Source organism: Juglans regia, chromosome 12 (assembly GCF_001411555.2).
Source record: "Juglans regia cultivar Chandler chromosome 12, Walnut 2.0, whole genome shotgun sequence".
NCBI lineage: Eukaryota > Viridiplantae > Streptophyta > Magnoliopsida > Fagales > Juglandaceae > Juglans > Juglans regia.
Window position 1 is genome coordinate 28,284,777 of NC_049912.1, and position 18,242 is coordinate 28,303,018.

At 36.4% G+C, this 18,242-nt stretch overlaps 3 protein-coding genes across 7 annotated transcripts; 1 reads left to right on the top strand and 2 right to left on the bottom strand.

The window, feature by feature from the left end:
* Nucleotides 1-1,252: 1,252 nt before the first annotated feature.
* LOC109012080 (zinc finger protein 1-like) lies at nt 1,253-2,280 on the bottom strand. The gene has a single exon (XM_018993543.2). It carries the CDS (start codon nt 2,255-2,257, stop codon nt 1,385-1,387), a length of 873 nt encoding a protein of 290 aa, XP_018849088.1. The 5' UTR covers nt 2,258-2,280; the 3' UTR covers nt 1,253-1,384.
* A 3,486-nt stretch (nt 2,281-5,766) lies between these two features.
* LOC109012076 (Golgi SNAP receptor complex member 1-1-like) lies at nt 5,767-10,942 on the bottom strand. Of its 2 annotated transcripts, XM_018993534.2 has the most exons (5): nt 10,689-10,941; nt 9,649-9,888; nt 8,925-9,092; nt 6,658-6,771; nt 5,767-6,157 (listed from the first exon to the last, which is right to left on the bottom strand). In XM_018993534.2, the coding sequence occupies exons 1-5, from the start codon at nt 10,725-10,727 to the stop codon at nt 6,044-6,046; spliced, it is 675 nt and encodes a 224-aa protein (XP_018849079.2). In that variant the 5' UTR covers nt 10,728-10,941; the 3' UTR covers nt 5,767-6,043. The 2 variants fall into 2 exon arrangements, with proteins under 2 accessions (XP_018849079.2, XP_035539113.1); XM_035683220.1 differs by lacking the exons at nt 5,767-6,157; nt 6,658-6,771 and adding an exon at nt 7,401-8,582 and having other exon boundaries at nt 10,689-10,942.
* Nucleotides 10,943-11,063: 121 nt separating this feature from the next.
* On the top strand, nt 11,064-16,884 carry LOC109012075 (protein FAR1-RELATED SEQUENCE 4-like). 4 transcript variants are annotated; one of them, XM_035683546.1, is made up of 11 exons: nt 11,064-11,307; nt 12,727-12,872; nt 12,956-13,033; nt 13,106-13,174; nt 13,252-13,384; nt 13,465-15,572; nt 15,652-15,789; nt 15,883-16,155; nt 16,271-16,362; nt 16,449-16,523; nt 16,634-16,884. In XM_035683546.1, the coding sequence occupies exons 2-8, from the start codon at nt 12,738-12,740 to the stop codon at nt 15,904-15,906; spliced, it is 2,685 nt and encodes an 894-aa protein (XP_035539439.1). In that variant the 5' UTR covers nt 11,064-11,307; nt 12,727-12,737; the 3' UTR covers nt 15,907-16,155; nt 16,271-16,362; nt 16,449-16,523; nt 16,634-16,884. The 4 variants fall into 4 exon arrangements, with proteins under 4 accessions (XP_035539439.1, XP_018849077.2, XP_035539440.1 ...); XM_018993532.2 differs by having other exon boundaries at nt 16,477-16,523; XM_035683547.1 differs by having other exon boundaries at nt 13,489-15,572; nt 16,477-16,523.
* The last annotated feature ends 1,358 nt before the right edge of the window (nt 16,885-18,242 follow it).

An 18,242-nucleotide genomic window follows, 5' to 3' on the forward strand; every position in this document is an offset into this window, starting at 1 on the left:
AATTCAAAGGCAAAAAGGAGGGGCGCACGATTTTTCAATGCAAAATAAGGTAAGGACTAAGGCAGTATAACACAAAAAAAATTGACAGCCCAACTGGTTCACAGCAAAGTGGCAAAAACACCAGAACTTCCATTTTTCATTGACAAAGACTATACGACTTTTTTCTGTCATCCTTTCACAGCCCCATCTTAGTGTTTGATTACCATGATAATTAACTGTCATATAACCAGATTTCCGTTACTTTAACATCTTAAATCTAGGAGATTTTGTTGCATTATGATTAGAATGATATTATGCTGTACAAATCAATATTATTAAGTGGGCTCCATCGACTATATATGGATCTTCTTGGTAAGAAAAAGACAATCAAGATTTACCCTTAAATTTTAATGCAATGTAATATACTATTAATTTGATGTGAAGGCATAGCTGAGTGTCATCAATTATGTCCTTTATTTTTCACATATATATGCATGGGTCTATTGATTCAACTGCAAGTGGGTCCAAGAAGTTGTCACTCCAAAGAAATCACAACCGTTCGATTATTATAAATTGGGTGGGCCATGTTAAGTAGTATCAATAACAAATGATCATCATGAGCCTCCAAACATGTGCATATTTTCTTGGACCATGCCCCCACGTACCTATAATTAGATGGATGAACCTTGAATGAAATGAAGGATATAGTCTCACGTACAGAACTATATACGTCTGGTTGCAACTTGCCACCCACCAAAGTTCAAATTTGAATAATCCCATGTAATTATTATTAGTTAATTATCCAAGTTAGATCAGTTTTTGAAATGGCATGGGTAAGGGTATTCATTCCTTCATTCATTCATGGATTGAGTCCTATAGTTCAACGGATAGATAGAACAACTACTTTTACTGTATCACTGTGAAATAAAATGTTCAACGGCCAAGAAATAATGCCAAAAATACTGTTGTTTGATGTCTCTATCTTTCTTAAAAATCACATTTGATATCTTGATCAAGAAATTGCGTCCAAAATTAAAGCATGTTAATTAGCCGCTTTTACTCGTGGAGTGTTGTCAGATTTCTCTGCAAAGCATCGAAAAAGAGAGAATGGATTGTAACTTCAAAGATTATTGTTCATCACGAATTAAGCAACTTCATAGTTCCAAGTTCCAAGTTCGAAGTCCAGTCAAACCCAAATAGAGGGTAATTTCAAGTCATGAAATTTGCAACGCGCGCGGAAGTAGCTACCAAATCTCTTGTTTCGTGGCCAAAATGCATTTACAGAAGTTGATCGTAAACATAAATGGCAAAATGACTTTTAAAATCGATGAAGAAAAAGGAGACAGAATTAAATTTGGAAAAAACCGGAAGATAAAAAAAACAAGATAGAGATACAGAGAACTGGTTAGAGCTTAAGGGACAAGTCGAGCTTCTGCAACTCATCTTGTTTAGACCTCCAATGGCTGTTAAGTGAAGAAAGACCAACACTATCCCACCAAAACCCTCCAATTCCCTCAGTGGCCGGAGAGAACTTCCGACTGCTATCGAGTCTTGCAGCCCCACCAGTCTCAGCCGACGACGGTGCCAGTACTGCTACTCCCATGTGCAAACTCTCCGCTGCAAGCCGCCCAATGGCTGGCTGTTGATGATCAAAAGGCTGTCTTGACCACCCATTTTGGCCATAGAGATCATAAGGGGATCTAACAGTTGATGATTGGTAGGATGGCTTATGAATGATGGAGTGCACCTGGATCCCAAGAGACCTATTGAAAGAGCCATGCAAAGGTAAAGACGCCATGATAGGGTATCGGTTTCCAAAAGCTGCACCTATTTTCTGACTTCTTTTTGCTAGTGTCCGCTCTCGTTTATGAGCATTTTGGTGCCCTCCCAGTGCCTGTGAGCTATAGAATTTTCTTTGGCAATAGTTGCATGAGAAAACCCGGGGCTCGTTTTCATAATTACCCTGATGATGACGATCAGGATCAGCGGCCGAAGAGTTTCTCGATGAGTTTACATCGACGGAATCGACGAGATCATTGAGTTCTGGCTTCGACGACCCATGATTGAAATCCTTGCTGCTGAAGAGGCTTAGATCCAATATAAGATCAGGATTCGAGTCTAGTGGCAGGTTTTCTTGATCTTCTTGTTCATGCTGGATTCCCTCCTGTGGGATTTCGGGTGAGTGATCATGTTTTGGGCATGATTGAGCCTCTGAAACAGAGATGATGGTTGAAGTTTCAGAGGAACGTGATTCTGTTAATGTACTTGGAAGGTCCATATGGAGAAAATGGTGCGTGAAAGTTTTCCTCTTGGGTGATGAATTTTGAGTTTAGAAGCAAAGAAGGATGAAGTATTTATTGGTGCAGTGATGTATGTTCTGTACAGTGGAAGGACGTACGGAAGACGTTTCACTGCCTTACAGTTGCAATGTCTTAATAATATATAGAGAAATGATATTTGCAGTCGTGAGAGTGTAAGTGTGGTATAGTCATTTTAAAAAAAGTAAATAAATATAACACTTATATGAAAAGAAATTAATTTTTTAATAATAGATTTTACTCTTTTTTAAAATGACTATATAGAATTTACGTATTTCATGATTATATGTAGTATTACTTAATAATATAACCTAGGAATCGCTATTGCTTTGAGGAAATAAATAACTATTATTAATATTGGAAATGACACGAGCCTTTGATGTGAGCTGATACCATTCAGGTTTTAATTCTAATTCTGTTGTCTTCTCCCCACTCGTCTCCTTACACTTCTTGTCTTTTGGGGTCTACCCTCTTTTGGATATAGTAAAGACTGAAAATCCAAGGTACCATAAATCTGCCTTTTTTCTGGATTCCAGAAATTATGTAGGCCTTGCATGTGTAGAATGGACGTGTCTTAGAAAAAGGTCATGTGGTTTTGTAAATTAGTTTCAACAGGGTTGGGAGGATTTGAAATATCTTCACAGAAACGATTCTGTCCTTGTCCTCAATAATGGCTTATCGATCATAAATATATATATATATATAGATATAGAACACACACACATATATATGACGTCTTAATTGTACTTGATATTATTTTTGCGGTTCTAATTTGTAATGCTTAAAACAGGAATAATGTTACATACAGTCATAAAATGTGCAAGTGTTATGCAATCGTTTTGAAAAATAATAAGGTTCACTATTAAAAAATTAAGTTTTTTTTCTTATGAATATCATCTTTATTCATTTTTTTTAAAATGATTATGCGACAATTGTATACTCATAACTGCAACTATCATTTCTCTTAAAATAGCGTCTGCCATGCACATTTTAGTGAGAAAAATAGCATTAATACAGCTGGCAATATGGGTTCATGATCACCTCCACAACATTATTGTAAGTCCGTGTGGGGAACTTTGTACGTGTAAATTACAAGAATGATGATTGATTACCATGAAGATAGCAACATTAATATTATGAAATTATGATGGTTAAGAGATCGATCAGACTGATGATGATGAAGATGATGATTTAAGTACAGTAAGAAAATATATCATCTGGTGGGGATTATTTGAAGTGGGGTTGGTTTGTGTCCGTCCATGCAGCTTCTTCACTATCAGAGGGATGTAAAATAAGTACGTATCTTTCATCCTTTATTTATTTATTGAAATTTTTTTGCACCAATTATATATGTTGATCATGAAAAAATATTGTTCCTTTACTTTATACCGCACCTTTCTTTTAACCCCACAATGGATTTTGAATTTGAATCAAATGATTTACTGTACGTAGGAAGAAAAATGAACTTTGTTAGATCGATCGGTCTCATGACTTGATTAATGCACTCCCCAATCTCAAAATTTACACCAAGTTTCTCGTTTACTTTTTTCGATCGTGCACAAGTACTAAACAAAGGTAATTATTTCGATCTCAAAAAAGCTTGTGATCAGGATTGTTTTCATATGAAGGCAGCCAATGCCAATTTTCCCTCCCTGATCTCTCTGTGCGCGCGCGCGCATGCCACTAGAAGGATTGGGAACATTATTCACAAAGTGTTATATCTAGTTGATTCAAGTCTCATATCAAAGTCTTCCATTTTAGGTAAGAATACACTTAATATCTACTCATGATCTAATTCATAGTATGTTAGACTGTTAAGAATATAATACAAATAATTAAATCTATCTCTTTTTATCGACTTAAGTTTTTTAGACAAGTGAAAATTTCATATAGTATAAGAGCAGAAGTCTTGAATTCTAACCGTGTTAAGATAAGCCTGTTAAATCTTGAATTTAGTATAATCATAAGAATCTGTTATAATATATATATATATATATATATTTATAGTCAATATCCAATCATCAATATATATAACACAAACCAGAAAAAACAAAAGTTTAGCTTTCACCCTTCATTTTAAACCTATCAGGTTGCCTTAGGAAGTAATTCTTTGACATTTGATGGATAAGTGAGAACCATATTATTTGTCGATCCCACAAGCCTCTTTTGTTTGTGTTTTCGTGATGTTATTTTTCTTCACAAGAAAGGAAAATGACCAGGAAAAAGTATATAAGTTATGTCGGCATACTTCAGAAATTCTTAGGGCGGAAGGGATGTAGCAAGTTTATTGCATTAAAACAAAAATAAAAATAAAAAAGAAGAAGAAGACAACATTCGAAAGCACTTTTTTTTTTTTCTTCTGATTGGAATGTGCGAGCTCCCCAAAGTTGACGCGCTGCATTACTTTTAAGATGAGAATAATCTTTAAATCATTTTTTTTTTTTTAAAATGTAATTTGGCTCATGGAGACATAGATCATTGAGATCTTCAATTCTTTAGTACCCAAATTCCATAGTTAGATCAAAACTTTGTGGGTGATATGAGTTGGCATAGAGCAGAGAATTGATACTCTCTCTCTCTCTCTCGGCTGTGAGCTAATAGCCTGATAACCATTATGGCAAACACCCACTGACACATTCCCGTGTGTCAAATATAGCATCGTTACATGTTGATAAGAAGGCACGTGGACAAGTACTAGATGAACAAGCTGATGTATGAAGCCTCGGAATTACTCTTATATGAACGACCTAAAATCAAGTTCCCAAAGTAAGCCTTTCTTCCTTGTTCTTCTTTGCATGAACCAGAGAAACACAAAAAGAGATATTGATGGATGAAGAAGATCTAGAAGGCAAGTAAGTCGTCATAGGCTTGCTCTGTCCAATCAGTCTGTACCCAAATCAAGTGGTTTTATTTATTTATTTATTTTTGGCCTGTCTGTCTCGAAAGTAGTTTGTAGAGAGAGTTATATAGAATTTGCATCACAGCCTTTACCCACATAAGAAATATATGGATTGCTACTCAAAAAGACGACAAATTATATTATTTCGACTCTTTTTCTCTGCTTCAAAAGTCATGGCAGAACTCATTATCTCTCCATGTTTTGTCTCCCTAGCTAGGTTTGGCTGCTCTCCATTCTCTCACAAGCAATTGGAATTTGAGACCATCATTTCAGTAGAGTAGTAATCATGATATGAAAATCTCCGGCTGGATTCTTTGACCTAATTTCCATCTCGATCTTTGAACAATTCGATGCTGCTTGATCTCTGACATGTACAATGTCTATGTCAAATGTTTGCAAAGAAAGAACCTTCATTGTAGTTTAAGATTCCAGTGATAAATCATATCCCTCATAAAAACGGCCTTGGAAAACTAATATCAATATTTAGTTCTCATTCTTATTATACGTACAATTGTGCAATCTTGCCCCCCACCCTTAACTACGGAGAGAGGAAATTTCATTGATCAATCGTCAACAAAGAACCAAGCTTCTTGGAGAGAGGAACGAAAGGTACAATTAATGACAACATTATGATAGCTGTGGTAACACTGGTCAACATCTCTAATCTAGAAAGTATTGAACTTTACTGGACATTTGCATTCTTTTACAGATACGAATCAAGATATATAATGCACTACCCTAAAAAAATGTCGCCTCAACAACATAAGACAGCTCCCCTCATCTGGACATAGAGCATCAAAGAATACAATGGTTTCACCACAAACATGAAACACTTTAATGCTCATCCTCATTTGCTCAACCAGTAGATAAAAATGAGAAATGTGCATACAGATGCAACAAGCGAAAGTATAATGGTTTCCATAGACTTTTTTCTCTTTATTGCGGAGAGAATACTGTTCACCTGCACCATCATGTCAAAGTAGTATATCAATCTAACAACTAAGTTCAAACTGTCTAAAACTTTCTTTTTTCTTGAGCGTGGTGTGTGCCATGCTGTTGGCCAGAGGTTGATCAAGAATTCAAATATCCAATAAAAAAATATTATCTAACATGTTGCAAATTGTCCATAAGACGATCTCATCCTGTTACGTTGCAGATTGTGAAAATAAGCTCCTTAAATTTGCCCGCACATGATAAAATGCTTCTTATTGACTCGTGTAATTTCTATGGTGGTAGGCCTTACTTTTGTGCAATTTACTCAATCTCGTCAATCTTAATTCATTCTTCATAGTTTATGCGCTATGTAAATAACAAAAGTAAATTCCAATGCATGAGCCACTTCAATGAGTTCTATCATGTCAGCCCTCCCAAACAAAACACATGCACTCCAAAAAAAAGGGCTAACCCACCTATATGAGTTCCAAGAAGTATCTACAACCCCATCAGCAAAAGTCTACTTACCGTTGGGAGACGGCTGCTAACATTGCTGAGCTTTGAGTTGATGCCACCAAAACTCAAATGTTGGAGGACAAGTGCACCCAGTGTTGCTTGAGCTTGAGAAATCACAGTATCCATCTAAAGCATGGCAAGGGCAGGTAATTCAGTAAAAAGGCAGAAGTTGTAAACTAACAGTTCTTCATATTTGTTTCTTCCCCTTAATTAAAACTAATCACCAAAATAAAATCGTTTTACAAATTTTTTTGTGATCTGTCCATGACATATAATCCACATAACAGAAATAGGTAAAATTGATAGACAAGCATCAATGAGCTTAAAACACCACAAAGTTTGGTAATAACAAAGCAGTCCCATTTTAATTTCCTAGAAAAATAGCAAGGCCCCATTCTATTCTTTTCCACAGTTTTTTTTTAAAGACACATATTCAATGGGTCTTGGACCCACAGCCTCATCCTCCACCCAATTTTTCAGATGACTTAGATTCATGCTCAACCTTGAACTCAAGTTCGTCTTATTCAACCACTGAACCACAGGGCTACAAGGTCAGGCTCCCAGACTAAGATTGCCACCTCTTACAGAAGATTTTCAGAAGGGCATAATGAAACAATAAATCTTGACTATGGGAATTGGTTATCAGCTTGGAGCAAGTACTAGCCAGGACAAAACTAGAAAAAAAAGTTTGTTCCAGGACTGCATATTTGAAAAATAGCAAAAATAGCAAGAAATCCCACCCCCCCCTCCCCCCCTTTTTTTTTTAATTTATACCCCAGACAACAAGAAGTTCATTACATCAGAAGACAAATGAGAAATACTTATGCCTTTATTTAACAGGTCACAGATGCCATGGAGAAAAGGATGACAGTTAGGCTAGTCAAGCTCTTTGCTCAACCACTCCAAAACGTTCTAAGAACCAAGTACGTGTAGGTTCTCTTTTTATGGCATGGATACATTTTTGTGGGATTCCTACTTTACCAAGTGTACTACTGACTTATGATGTGTTTACTATTCTAAACATGCATAAATATCTCATTTGGTATTATTTTAATTTTTACAAAAAAAAAAATTTGTCACAAAAAAGAAAAAAACAGAGAACACTAAAAAAGTAATGACGTGACCATTCCATCTCATCTTTGACAAGACAAGAACATATATTCCTAGGTTAATTAGAACTCAAACTTACTAAAACAATTTTTTTTATACGTAAAAATTTATTAATGTCACTAGGTGTAACCAAGTACACTGGGTGTATACAAGAGAGAACACCTAGCCCATAATAAAGTATCCCTAATGACCAGTAACAAATACTAAACTTACTAAAACATAATACTAAACATCGGATGTGAGATGAATACATACATGTAACAATTCTAAAAACAGAGAAATAAATAGTGTTACTGAAGCAATCAGACTGACAATTCCATTTCATCTAAAACAAGAAAAATTTAGAAGATATATCGTTACGATAAAAAAAGCCACAAGGCAAGTTGATCCTAAATAGAACTTTATGTAGAAATCAATCCATCCTACACCTGCCACATTGGAAGAATTCGGATTTATATTTGAATTAGGATTTGGATTTCATATTAACCATAATTTCAAATCCAAGATTATGAAAAGTTTTAAAAGCTTGTTTGGCTTTGGTGCAAACCCAAATCCAAATTTTAAAAATGATCCAAATAAGGGATTTGATTTTAAAGACCCAGTCCAAATGCTCCTCCCCAAATCCATGCATCCAAACACACCAAAAATGTCTTGCAAAAGATTCTGTCAGAACTGAATCACCGAGACTAGGGCCTGGATTGCCAGATCAGTTCCACATTCCCTTACAAGCATAGGCAAAAACAATGGGAGCAAACCATTTCATTATAAAATTGTTTCATTATAAATCCCAAGGCTCGTCCACCATGCATAAGGTGCAGTGCTGAAGTCTGAAATGGATTCAAAATAATGCAATCATTAATTCTAAAAGGTAACAGCATATATATATATACCTATAAAATATATATATATATATATATTCAGGCACAAATTGAAGCATCGAAAGAAAGAGAAGGAAGGTTTGCATGCAATAGTTAGTATTTCTAAAACAATCAATATATCATGTAACGTGGTTGCTCCTTTGTTAGTTCCTCATTCTCAAAGAAACTCCTAAATTATACAACTGATTAAATCTAAGTGTCCAACTTCATCTAGAACTTAAAAAATGCATCTAATAGAGGACACACACACACACAAAGAATAAGAAGGGGTACCACTGTACTCAGCAGTACCTGTCCTGTACTTCGGCTAATAGATGCATGCTCTTTTAGGAGGGCTTGCTCAGCAGAGCCAACACTGTCTTCCAAGTCTAATCTTGAGCAATCGAACTCTCTAAAATCCTCAAGGAGTGAAGCATGTTCTTTCTTAGCTCTGAGGCTTGAGCAGAGACGATAAAACTCCTGCACTTCAATAATGTCTACAAGGAGTTGGTGTCTGATAGGTTCAATCTAAGTGAATTACGCACTATAACTCACAGCAAAAAAAAAGTAAGTAGAAGTGATGGAGAATATTTACACAAGAAGATGAAGCAGAAGAATAAAGGAACTAGACAAGCTGCTTCACTGGCTCCTACATAGCATGAGGCCAAGCTCAAAAACAAAGTTTTCTTAAGAGGAATGAGAATTGTGAAGCAGGGCAAGGATAGATACATGTATTACAACACTGTAAAAAAGGTAAAGCAGGTCCTAGGAGTTGAGAGAGAGAGAGGCAAGAACAAATATTTGTTATTCACATTTCTTCGACCCAAGTCAAAGTCATAAATTTTCAAAAGAATTGAAAGGTGCAAGAGCTCATGAGACATAAGTGACAATGGCCTAACAGGCTTATATACCTCTTCTGTAGTAATGCAAAACATCTTCGAGACCTCTTACACAGAGGCAGAAGGACCATACTATGAAGTTTGATTCTAATTCTTTCTGAAAAATGAAGTAAACATTGATTGAGAAGCCACACTACCTGAGTAAGATCTTGCAGAATCTCTTGGTGCCTAGTCAAGGTGTGAGAAACCATTTCTGATCCCCCTGATGATACCCAAGCTTGCATCTGCGAATTTACCTGCTGGAGCTGTTTTAACAGTCGGTCTATCCCAGATTCAAAATCATTCTCTGAAGTATCAGTTTTTGCCATGCCCTTTGTAGAAACCACCTTACGATATGAATTCATTTGTTCATCCAACTGAGCTTCAAGCTTCCGAGCCTGCAATCACAGACAGATGAAATACTCACTGAAAAAATTACATTTACCACATAGCAAGAATTTAAGAAAAATAAAACGCGCACAGTACAACCCATGATGAATGCCCTGCTCAGTACATGCAAAAATATTAATCGGCATATACGTTCTTAGAATTATGCGGTCCTATCATCTGAGATCTATATGCTAAATTGTTTGTTCAAGCTTAAAATGAGACAGGAGCTAAATCAGCAAAGAGAAATTGGGTCGAAGAGGTTGGTAGACAATGTAATTATAGCAAGAAATTCTTCATTTATTTGTCGATCTACCTTCTTTTCCAATATTTGAGAGGTTAAGGCCCATACATATAGATATGTTTATATGGCCAATGATAGCAACAATTAGGATCAGAGATTAAATTTAGGCAAGGAAAAGGCCATCTTTACCTAAGCTTTTTATATGTATGATAAGTTGATGATAAAATGTCAGTGCCATCCGTGGAGAAAAAAAAAATATCCCAAGTTTTTACAAATGACCAGGAAAATGGAAAAGTTCCCAAAGGAGGGAGATGCAGAAATTTCTTTTATTATAGGTATGGCGATAATTGAAGCAAAAAATAAGGAATCACGAGCTGATCTCAGACATTCAATTTTCCACTCAGTAGAAACTCCAATTCCCGCTGCCGACAAACCGAAGGACAAACCAAACAAAACAATCTAAGTTTAAACATCTATACTCGCAGAGTTCCGAACTTCCTTATTATATATTTCCCATCAATCAAGTAGAATTAAAGAGAATGATTAAAGGAGGAGAACAAATCGGACCTGTTTGCGAAGGGCGTCCCATGAGCTCGGCACATCCATCGTTCCTCCAAATCCTCCTCTCTGGACTCTGGTATATTCTCCAAAGTTCCACTCCTCCCTCTTCTTCCTGTTTCTCGTATTTTTCTAAGAGATTTGGATTTTAGAGGTTGTTTGGTGACGAAGACAGATTGCCTGCTTCTCTCATCGGCAATCAGCGATTGGACCGAGTGATTACATGCACATGCGTTCTCCTTACTCCTTGGTGCTAATAAAAGGGGTAAATCAAATGCTGCTCCGTCCCCTCCATCTTACCGCTTACTGCTTGATGATTTGGCACTGACACGTGGCGATCACGTGATTAAGTTAGAATTAAAAAAAAAAAAAAAAAATCCCAAACCAACTCGTCCCCTTCTGAAAGTGAAACCAACTCGTCCATTCCGTCCAATCTTTTGGAAACCCTAGAGCCCCAAATCTGCGATTCCTCCTTCCCACTCCGTCCGAGCATGTGAAATCCAAACCCAAGCAACAATCCCTCCCGGTCACACTCCGTCCAAACCGAAGCAACCATCCTTCGCGGTAACAGTCCTTCCAAACACAAGCAACTATCCCTCCCTAGAATCCCCCAGCATTTGGCGAGCAGGTTAGCTCTTTTGTGTTTGTATATCTGGCTCTATAGCTATAGCTTCTTGGTATGCATACTTGGGAAATGGGCATTGAAATAATGTTAGATTCATCGTGGAATTGCTAAAATTTTGCGTAAATTCTGGTTAAAGTTCGATTTTTTGTATTCATTTTGGACTCTGGTATTCATTTGAAAGTTCGAAAATTTGAGATTATTCAATACAAATGCTTTGCGTGGTTCTGATTTTTGTAGATTAATGCCCTTCGGATTGCACTGAAAGCCTGATATGTCCCCATAATGTACAAGTACATAATTCGTGGGACATACTAATAGTAAAGACGAGTAGTACTAGACATCAGCCCCTGTTCATTATACATCCCACACACCTGTCGTGTATTTCGTTTTTTTTTCTTTTTTCTTTATTTCCCTCAAAACGCACGGTTTGAAACACAAACCATTTCATTCGAATTTCACCCCATTCGACATTAACCCCGCGTCGCCGACGCTCCTCTCTCTCTCTCTTTTCGTTTGTTTTTCTTGTGCATTTATTTTTGTTATGCATTTGCGCTTGTGTTGTGCTGTGGAGTGGTAGATTGGGATTTCGTTTGTTCTTCTTTATCTTGTTTTTATCGGCAGCCATGACTGTTAATGATTTGTGTAGTTATATTTTCGGGCATTTTGATCTGCAAGCTCTCTCTTTTTTTTTTTTTTTTTTTTTTCCTTCCTGGGCATTTTGGTAGGCTCTGTTTTGTGGTCTGAATATCAGGTTGTCAGTGAAGGGAAATTCCATTTGGTGAAAAAGCGGAGGGAGAGATGAAACCATTGCATATGTTTGTTTAGCAATGTGCTGTATATAATGCGAGAAAGATTTCTTGTATTAATTTATCTCAATGATGAGATAGGGCATATTGACTTTAATGGCATGGACTTTCATAATTTCTTAGTTTCTAATGTGCCTACGTAGGTAGGGCATATTGACTTTGTAATTGGCAGTTGTTGCCCATTCTCAGATTAATGATACTTGTTTTACTTATAAAAAAAATAATAATAATAATTTATCTCAATGATAAATCTAAGCCTTAAAACACCAACTCTAGTAATATCTCATTCCTCTGGTACATGACCATTAACAGTCTCATATATGCCTCATACTCTATGTACGGAACAATCATCAACATACTGAGAATCTTGACAAAAATTCTTAATAAAACTCAACGATAAAGGAGATGGTTTCTAACATCCTAAAATCCTTTATTTAATTTTTTTTTTCAAAATACATTGAAGAAGTCATATTTTCTCTTGTAACAATCTATTGGAAGGGACTAAAACACCAACTCTGTGTTGCACTTTCTGTTTTCAAAGTTTAGGCAGAATGACATATAGCATGCAGCACTTAACCATTGTATGCTTGACTAGTTCTCTCATTGGCTTTCTTAGTTTTAAGTGTGATGGGAGAAGAGGAAGATGGAATGCCACCCAGGCCTTCGACGTCGACCTCACAGTCATATGTTGGTCCCATAAATCCATATTACTCGCCATTAATGAGGCCTCAAAATACATATCAAAATCCAAACGTCTACCATGTGGGTAGCCTGGTTGATGTATTTTATTTTTTAATAAATTTTGTTTGACGTGCTTTTGAATCTAACAAATTGCATAATTGCAGCATCCTTTTGAACAAAATATGCCTTACCCTCCGTCGAGCAATCCGGAGGAGTTGAGGCGAGTTGAAGAGTCATTCCAGGTATATTTACGTTAATTTTTCAACAAATTTTCATGTGTCCATTTATTTTTCTAACAATGTGCTTGAATGCAGCAACCTTATATGTCCTACCCTCCGTCGAGTAATCCGGAGGACTTGAGGCGTGTTGAAACGACCCTCCAGGTATATTTAGACTTGACTTTTTTAAAAACAATTTGAACTATGTCCATGAATTTTCCTGACAACCTGCTTGAATGCAGCATCCTATGATGCCTTCTCCTTATATGCCCGACCCTCCGTTGAATAATACCGGAGACTTGAGGCGAGAAACGACTCCTGCTTCAACTGTGCCAACTAGTCCGGAATTTGAACAAAGTTTTCATTCTAATGGTGGTATGTCACTTTTTAAAAAATTACTTTAATGATGCTAATATTTAATTGATGTTAATCCATCCATACCTTCTCATTTTAAGAAACTGTATCCGATGTAAATGAAGAAGCGGAGGGGGAGGGTACCACTCTTGTCTCGAATGATGATGTACAAGTTGAAGCACCAAGATCCGGTATGGAATTTGTGAGTGAGAAAGAGCTTAAGGCCTATTATAAGCGATATGCCAAGCAAGAGGGTTTTGGTGTAAGGACGCAAAGGACAAAGAGAGATGATGATGGGAGGGCTGTCTATGTGACAATTGGTTGTGCTCGTGGCGGCAAGTACCAACCTAAACACAATAATATCTCGAGGCCACGGCCAACAACTAAAACAGATTGTAAGGCAAAGGTAAATGCAACCTTGAACAAAAATGGCATATGGGTTTTCACCACTGTTGAAAATGCACACAACCATAGTACTTTGAGCCCCAAGAAGTCCAGACTTTTGAGATCTCACAAGTGTGTAGATGAATACAGTCAAAGGATGCTTGATTTGAATGATAGAGCAAGTATTCGAATGAACAAGAATTATTGTGCACTTGTTGAGGCGAGGGGGTTTGAGAATTTTGAATTTCAAGAGAAAGATTGTCGAAATTTCATTGACAAGGCTAGACATTTAAGGTTGGGTAAAGGAGATGGCGAAGCACTTAATGAATACTTTCAGAGAATGAGAGAGATGAATGATGGCTTCGTTTCTGTCATGGACGTGGATGATGATGGCAGGTTACGAAATGTGTTCTGGGCTGATGCACGAAGTAGAGCAGCATATGAGGATTTCGGAGATGTTGTGACCTTCGATACGACATACCTAACAAATAGGTATGGGATGCCTTTTGCCCCATTTGTTGGTGTTAACCATCATGGGCAGTCCATACTATTAGGGGTGGGGTTGCTATCAAACGAGGACACACATACTTTTGTTTGGTTGTTCCGAGTATGGTTGAATTGCATGAATGGTCGAGCGCCAAAAGCCATCATAACCGACCAAGATCGAGCAATGAAGAGTGCTATTGCCACTGTATTTCCCAAAACCTGTCATAGATATTGTCTATGGCATATAATGCGCAAACTTCCAGAGAAGTTAGGATCTCACTCACAATTCAATGCAGGGTTGAAGACTTCCATTCAGACTACAATATATGATTCACAGACTTGCACAGAATTTGAGGAGAGGTGGGGTCAACTACTTGAGAAGTATGATCTTCAAGGCAATAACTGGCTTCAGTCCTTATACGACGAAAGGTCTTTTTGGGTTCCGGTTTACTTGAAGAATGTATTTTGGGCTGGTATGAGCATGACACAACGGTCGGAAAGCATGAATACTTTTTTCGACGAGTATGTCCATTCTGGTACAACTTTGAAGAAATTCATTGATCAATTTGATAATGCTCTAAGAAAGAAGGCGGAGGTAGAAATAATGGCTGATTTCAATTCTAGCAACCAAACGATCCCCTGCGTGTCCCATTTCAGCATTGAGAAGCAATTTCAAAAGTTATATACAAATGCAAAGTTTAAAGAGGTCCAAAGGGAGCTGATAGGCCTAATGTGTTGTAATTGCACACTTGTAAGCACACATGAGTGCATTTCAACCTTTGATGTCTTGGATGAAATATGTATTGATGACTGCACCAAAACAGTCCATTACTCAGTTTACTATAACGAAGAGGAGTGCGAGTTAAAATGCACGTGTGCATTGTTTGAGATGAGGGGGATTCTATGTAGGCATGTACTTAGAGTTTGTCAATTGAAGAAGATTAATGTGCTGCCAGATATGTATGTCTTGGATCGCTGGAGAAAGGATAAGAAGAGGAGATACACATTGATCAAAAGTAGTTATGATGACTTGCGGGATAATGAAGACGCACGGAGGTATGAGATTGTGATTAAAAGATGTTTGAAATTAGCAACGCGTATATCCTCAAGTGATGAGCATGTCAATGCATTCTTGCACTATGTCGATGAGTTTGAGTCAAAGTGTGAAGGTTTAACAATTGGGTCCAAATCCGAATCAACAAAGGTCAGACCAAAGGTAGTCGCGGATAAGGATAAAAAGATATTAAGCCCTCACGTTGTCCGAGAGAAAGGGAGACCCCTAGCCAAAAGAAAGGATCCACCCGTGGAGAAGATGGCAACAAAGAGAAAGAAGGAACAGGTAATAATTTTATGCTATTAATAGTTAGTATACCTTTTCTAATATATGTCTAAATGTCTAATTTTCTTTTGGAATTTAGACTTGTAGGAAAATCTTTGATGATGAAACACAATTGGGTGACATCCCAGGATCTGATGCCAAACAATTTGATGAGAGGGCTGGTGTTGGAACACAAAACAACATTGTCACACAATCGATGCCATCAGGAAATGATGAGGTCTTTAGCTCTTGGTTAACACATATTTTTTTTTTTTTGGTTCAAGCATGCATGCATAATTGAAAAGGTGTAATTATAGTTGTTTTTTTTCAGATGTGTGACCATATTGATGCATAATTGGAGATGCTCTGTTTCATTTTTGTACCTCTTGGAGAGGGTTTGGTGTAATTTGTGAATATGCAAATGTTTATCTTTTGTATCTCTTGGAGAGGGTATGGTGTAGTTTGTGAATATGTAAAGGTTTAATTTTTGTATCTCTTGGAGAGGGTATGGTCTAGTTTGTGGAGATGTTGAGTTTCATTTTTGTACCTCTTGGGGAGGCTATGGAGCTATGCCAAGGCTTTGATCACTAGCTAACATGCAAAGGTCTGTTTTCTTTCTTTTTTGTTTTGAATCTAAAAAATCTACTGATCTTTAGTAATTTTTTGGAGTACTTTGCAGTATTTAATCATGGGAATTAAGGGATGTTAGTTATGTGCAGATTGGTGTAATGATGGTGTTCTGTCCAAGCAAAGGTCTAAAAAATGCATTATGTTCCTCATGTCCCTTTTTCTTTTTACCTAACATGTAAAGGTCTGTTCCTCACGTCCCTTTTCTTTTTGAAGACCTGGTTCTGAACTTTGTTTAAAACTTTGTTTGTTGATATAATAATTTTCCAGATATATTTTCATCATTATTTGTTTGCAGTGGTGAGTATTTATGGAGATGCTGTTTACATTATTCTATCTGCAGTGGTGAGTATTTTCCTCATTATGATGGTGTTCTTGTTATGGTTTATCATGAGACATATTTTCCTGATTATTGGCTTTCAGTCTTTGATCTGTCTATATCTGCCATTTTTTAGATCTGAGTTTGAACTTTGGTAAGCATTCCAGCAAGTATTTTGAATAGTTTTGTGTCACTTCTTTCGGATGGAGGATTTTGACAAGATTGGAAGGGAATACAAGACCAGGATTTTCATTTGCTATGTATTTAGTTCTTGTACAACTTTAATTTGTACCTGTTGGAGACTAAGCATGCACTGATCTCTTTATAAGTTTATTTCATGTGAATGAGATGATGAGGGAATTTGGCAAGATTGCAAAATGGTTTTAATGGTTGTCTCTTATAGTGTTTTAGTGGTTTGCTATTGTTCAGACTCTAGAGCGCAAACAAAAAAAGGAAGATCAGATGTAAACGGTGTTAGGCTGGAAGAGGGGTTAATTGAGTATAACAGGGAATCTTATATATGCATATCTTTCGAGTGAATGAAAGATGAAAGTACAGCTTGAGCCTTCATGTGGACACCATTTAGGCATTGTTCTTGTATCATAATTTCTTGTATCATAATTTCTGTGCAATTTTGCAAACATAGATCCAATATACAATAAACATAATGTTACCAATACGAATATACATATTTCATTGAAAAGTAAGGAAGCCAGTCTGGTGCTAAGCTGTTTTCATTACACAACTTTTCATTGAAAGGTCATTACAAAGGTCACAACTTGAGAAGTACCATTATAGTTGGTCCATTCAAAAATTTCCATCTACTCCCTACAACGTGTTATTTAAATACTATTTATCCAAACCAAGTCAAAACTATTACAAATTTGACAATCTAGTACAAACACAATAATTTCTAATTTTCCTTCTGAAGAGTTGTCTCTCTCTCTCTCGTACTTTATATTCCCTTTTTCAAACTTCATACTCGCACAACAATATGTCATCCCATATCTTCCAAATTTTATTCTCTCTTGTACGAATGTTCTCCTCTAGTTTGTGAAGTATATCTATCCAAATGAAAAATTCGCATTTCGCTTCTCTTTACACACAATATGAACATTTAATTAAAATGATAAAAAATAAACTCAATATGCTAATTAACATAATAAGTTGTTTTACCGTGTTATACATTGGATGTTAGATGCACTGAGAATGTTGGAACCTAAACTTATTAACCATGCTGGATTGGATTCTGTTGTTTACTTGCCTATATACTTGTCAGGGTATGTAGCACTTGATGCCAAAACTGACTTGGAAGAAAGTTTATTTGAAAATGTTGTACTTAATTATAACCCTGCGCTTCTCTAGTGAAACCCTAGTTTCTGGGTATTCATGCTTTCAGTTCAATCAGAGACATTAAAAATCCAAACAAAGGTTCAGGCCTTAAAACACAGATCCTTAAAAAATTGTTTGGGTAATAAAAAATGAACTTTTCCTACACCTAGCATAATAAAATGAGAAATTATTAAATATTCTTAGATTACGAATGATGATGTGAGAGTAAGCTCTTTGCAAGCATCAATTTTAATTTAAATAAATTTTTTTATAAAATAAATTACAAACTCTAGAATTCAATCCTTTTTCTATTTTTCCCAACCTTTGCAAGTAACCCAGCTTAGGGCAGGTTTGGGGCATAAAATAAAACACAAAATTTTCATCTCATCTCATTTCATCATTACATATTTTTC

Excerpts from the sequence above, each read along its gene's own strand:
- LOC109012076 (XM_018993534.2), bottom strand. The coding sequence starts at position 10,727 with ATGGATGTGCCGAGCTCATGGGACGCCCTTCGCAAACAG. Across the intron at positions 9,093-9,648 it reads TTCTGCAAGATCTTACTCAG|GAGTTTTATCGTCTCTGCTC; the intron begins GTAGTGTGGCTT and ends ATTGAAGTGCAG. Across the intron at positions 6,772-8,924 it reads TTAGCCGAAGTACAGGACAG|ATGGATACTGTGATTTCTCA; the intron begins GTACTGCTGAGT and ends GCCATGCTTTAG.
- LOC109012080 (XM_018993543.2), bottom strand. The coding sequence starts at position 2,257 with ATGGACCTTCCAAGTACATTAACAGAATCACGTTCCTCTGAAACTTCA.
- LOC109012075 (XM_035683546.1), top strand. The coding sequence starts at position 12,738 with ATGGGAGAAGAGGAAGATGGAATGCCACCCAGGCCTTCGACGTCGACC. Across the intron at positions 12,873-12,955 it reads AAAATCCAAACGTCTACCAT|CATCCTTTTGAACAAAATAT; the intron begins GTGGGTAGCCTG and ends GCATAATTGCAG. Across the intron at positions 15,573-15,651 it reads CAAAGAGAAAGAAGGAACAG|ACTTGTAGGAAAATCTTTGA; the intron begins GTAATAATTTTA and ends TTTGGAATTTAG.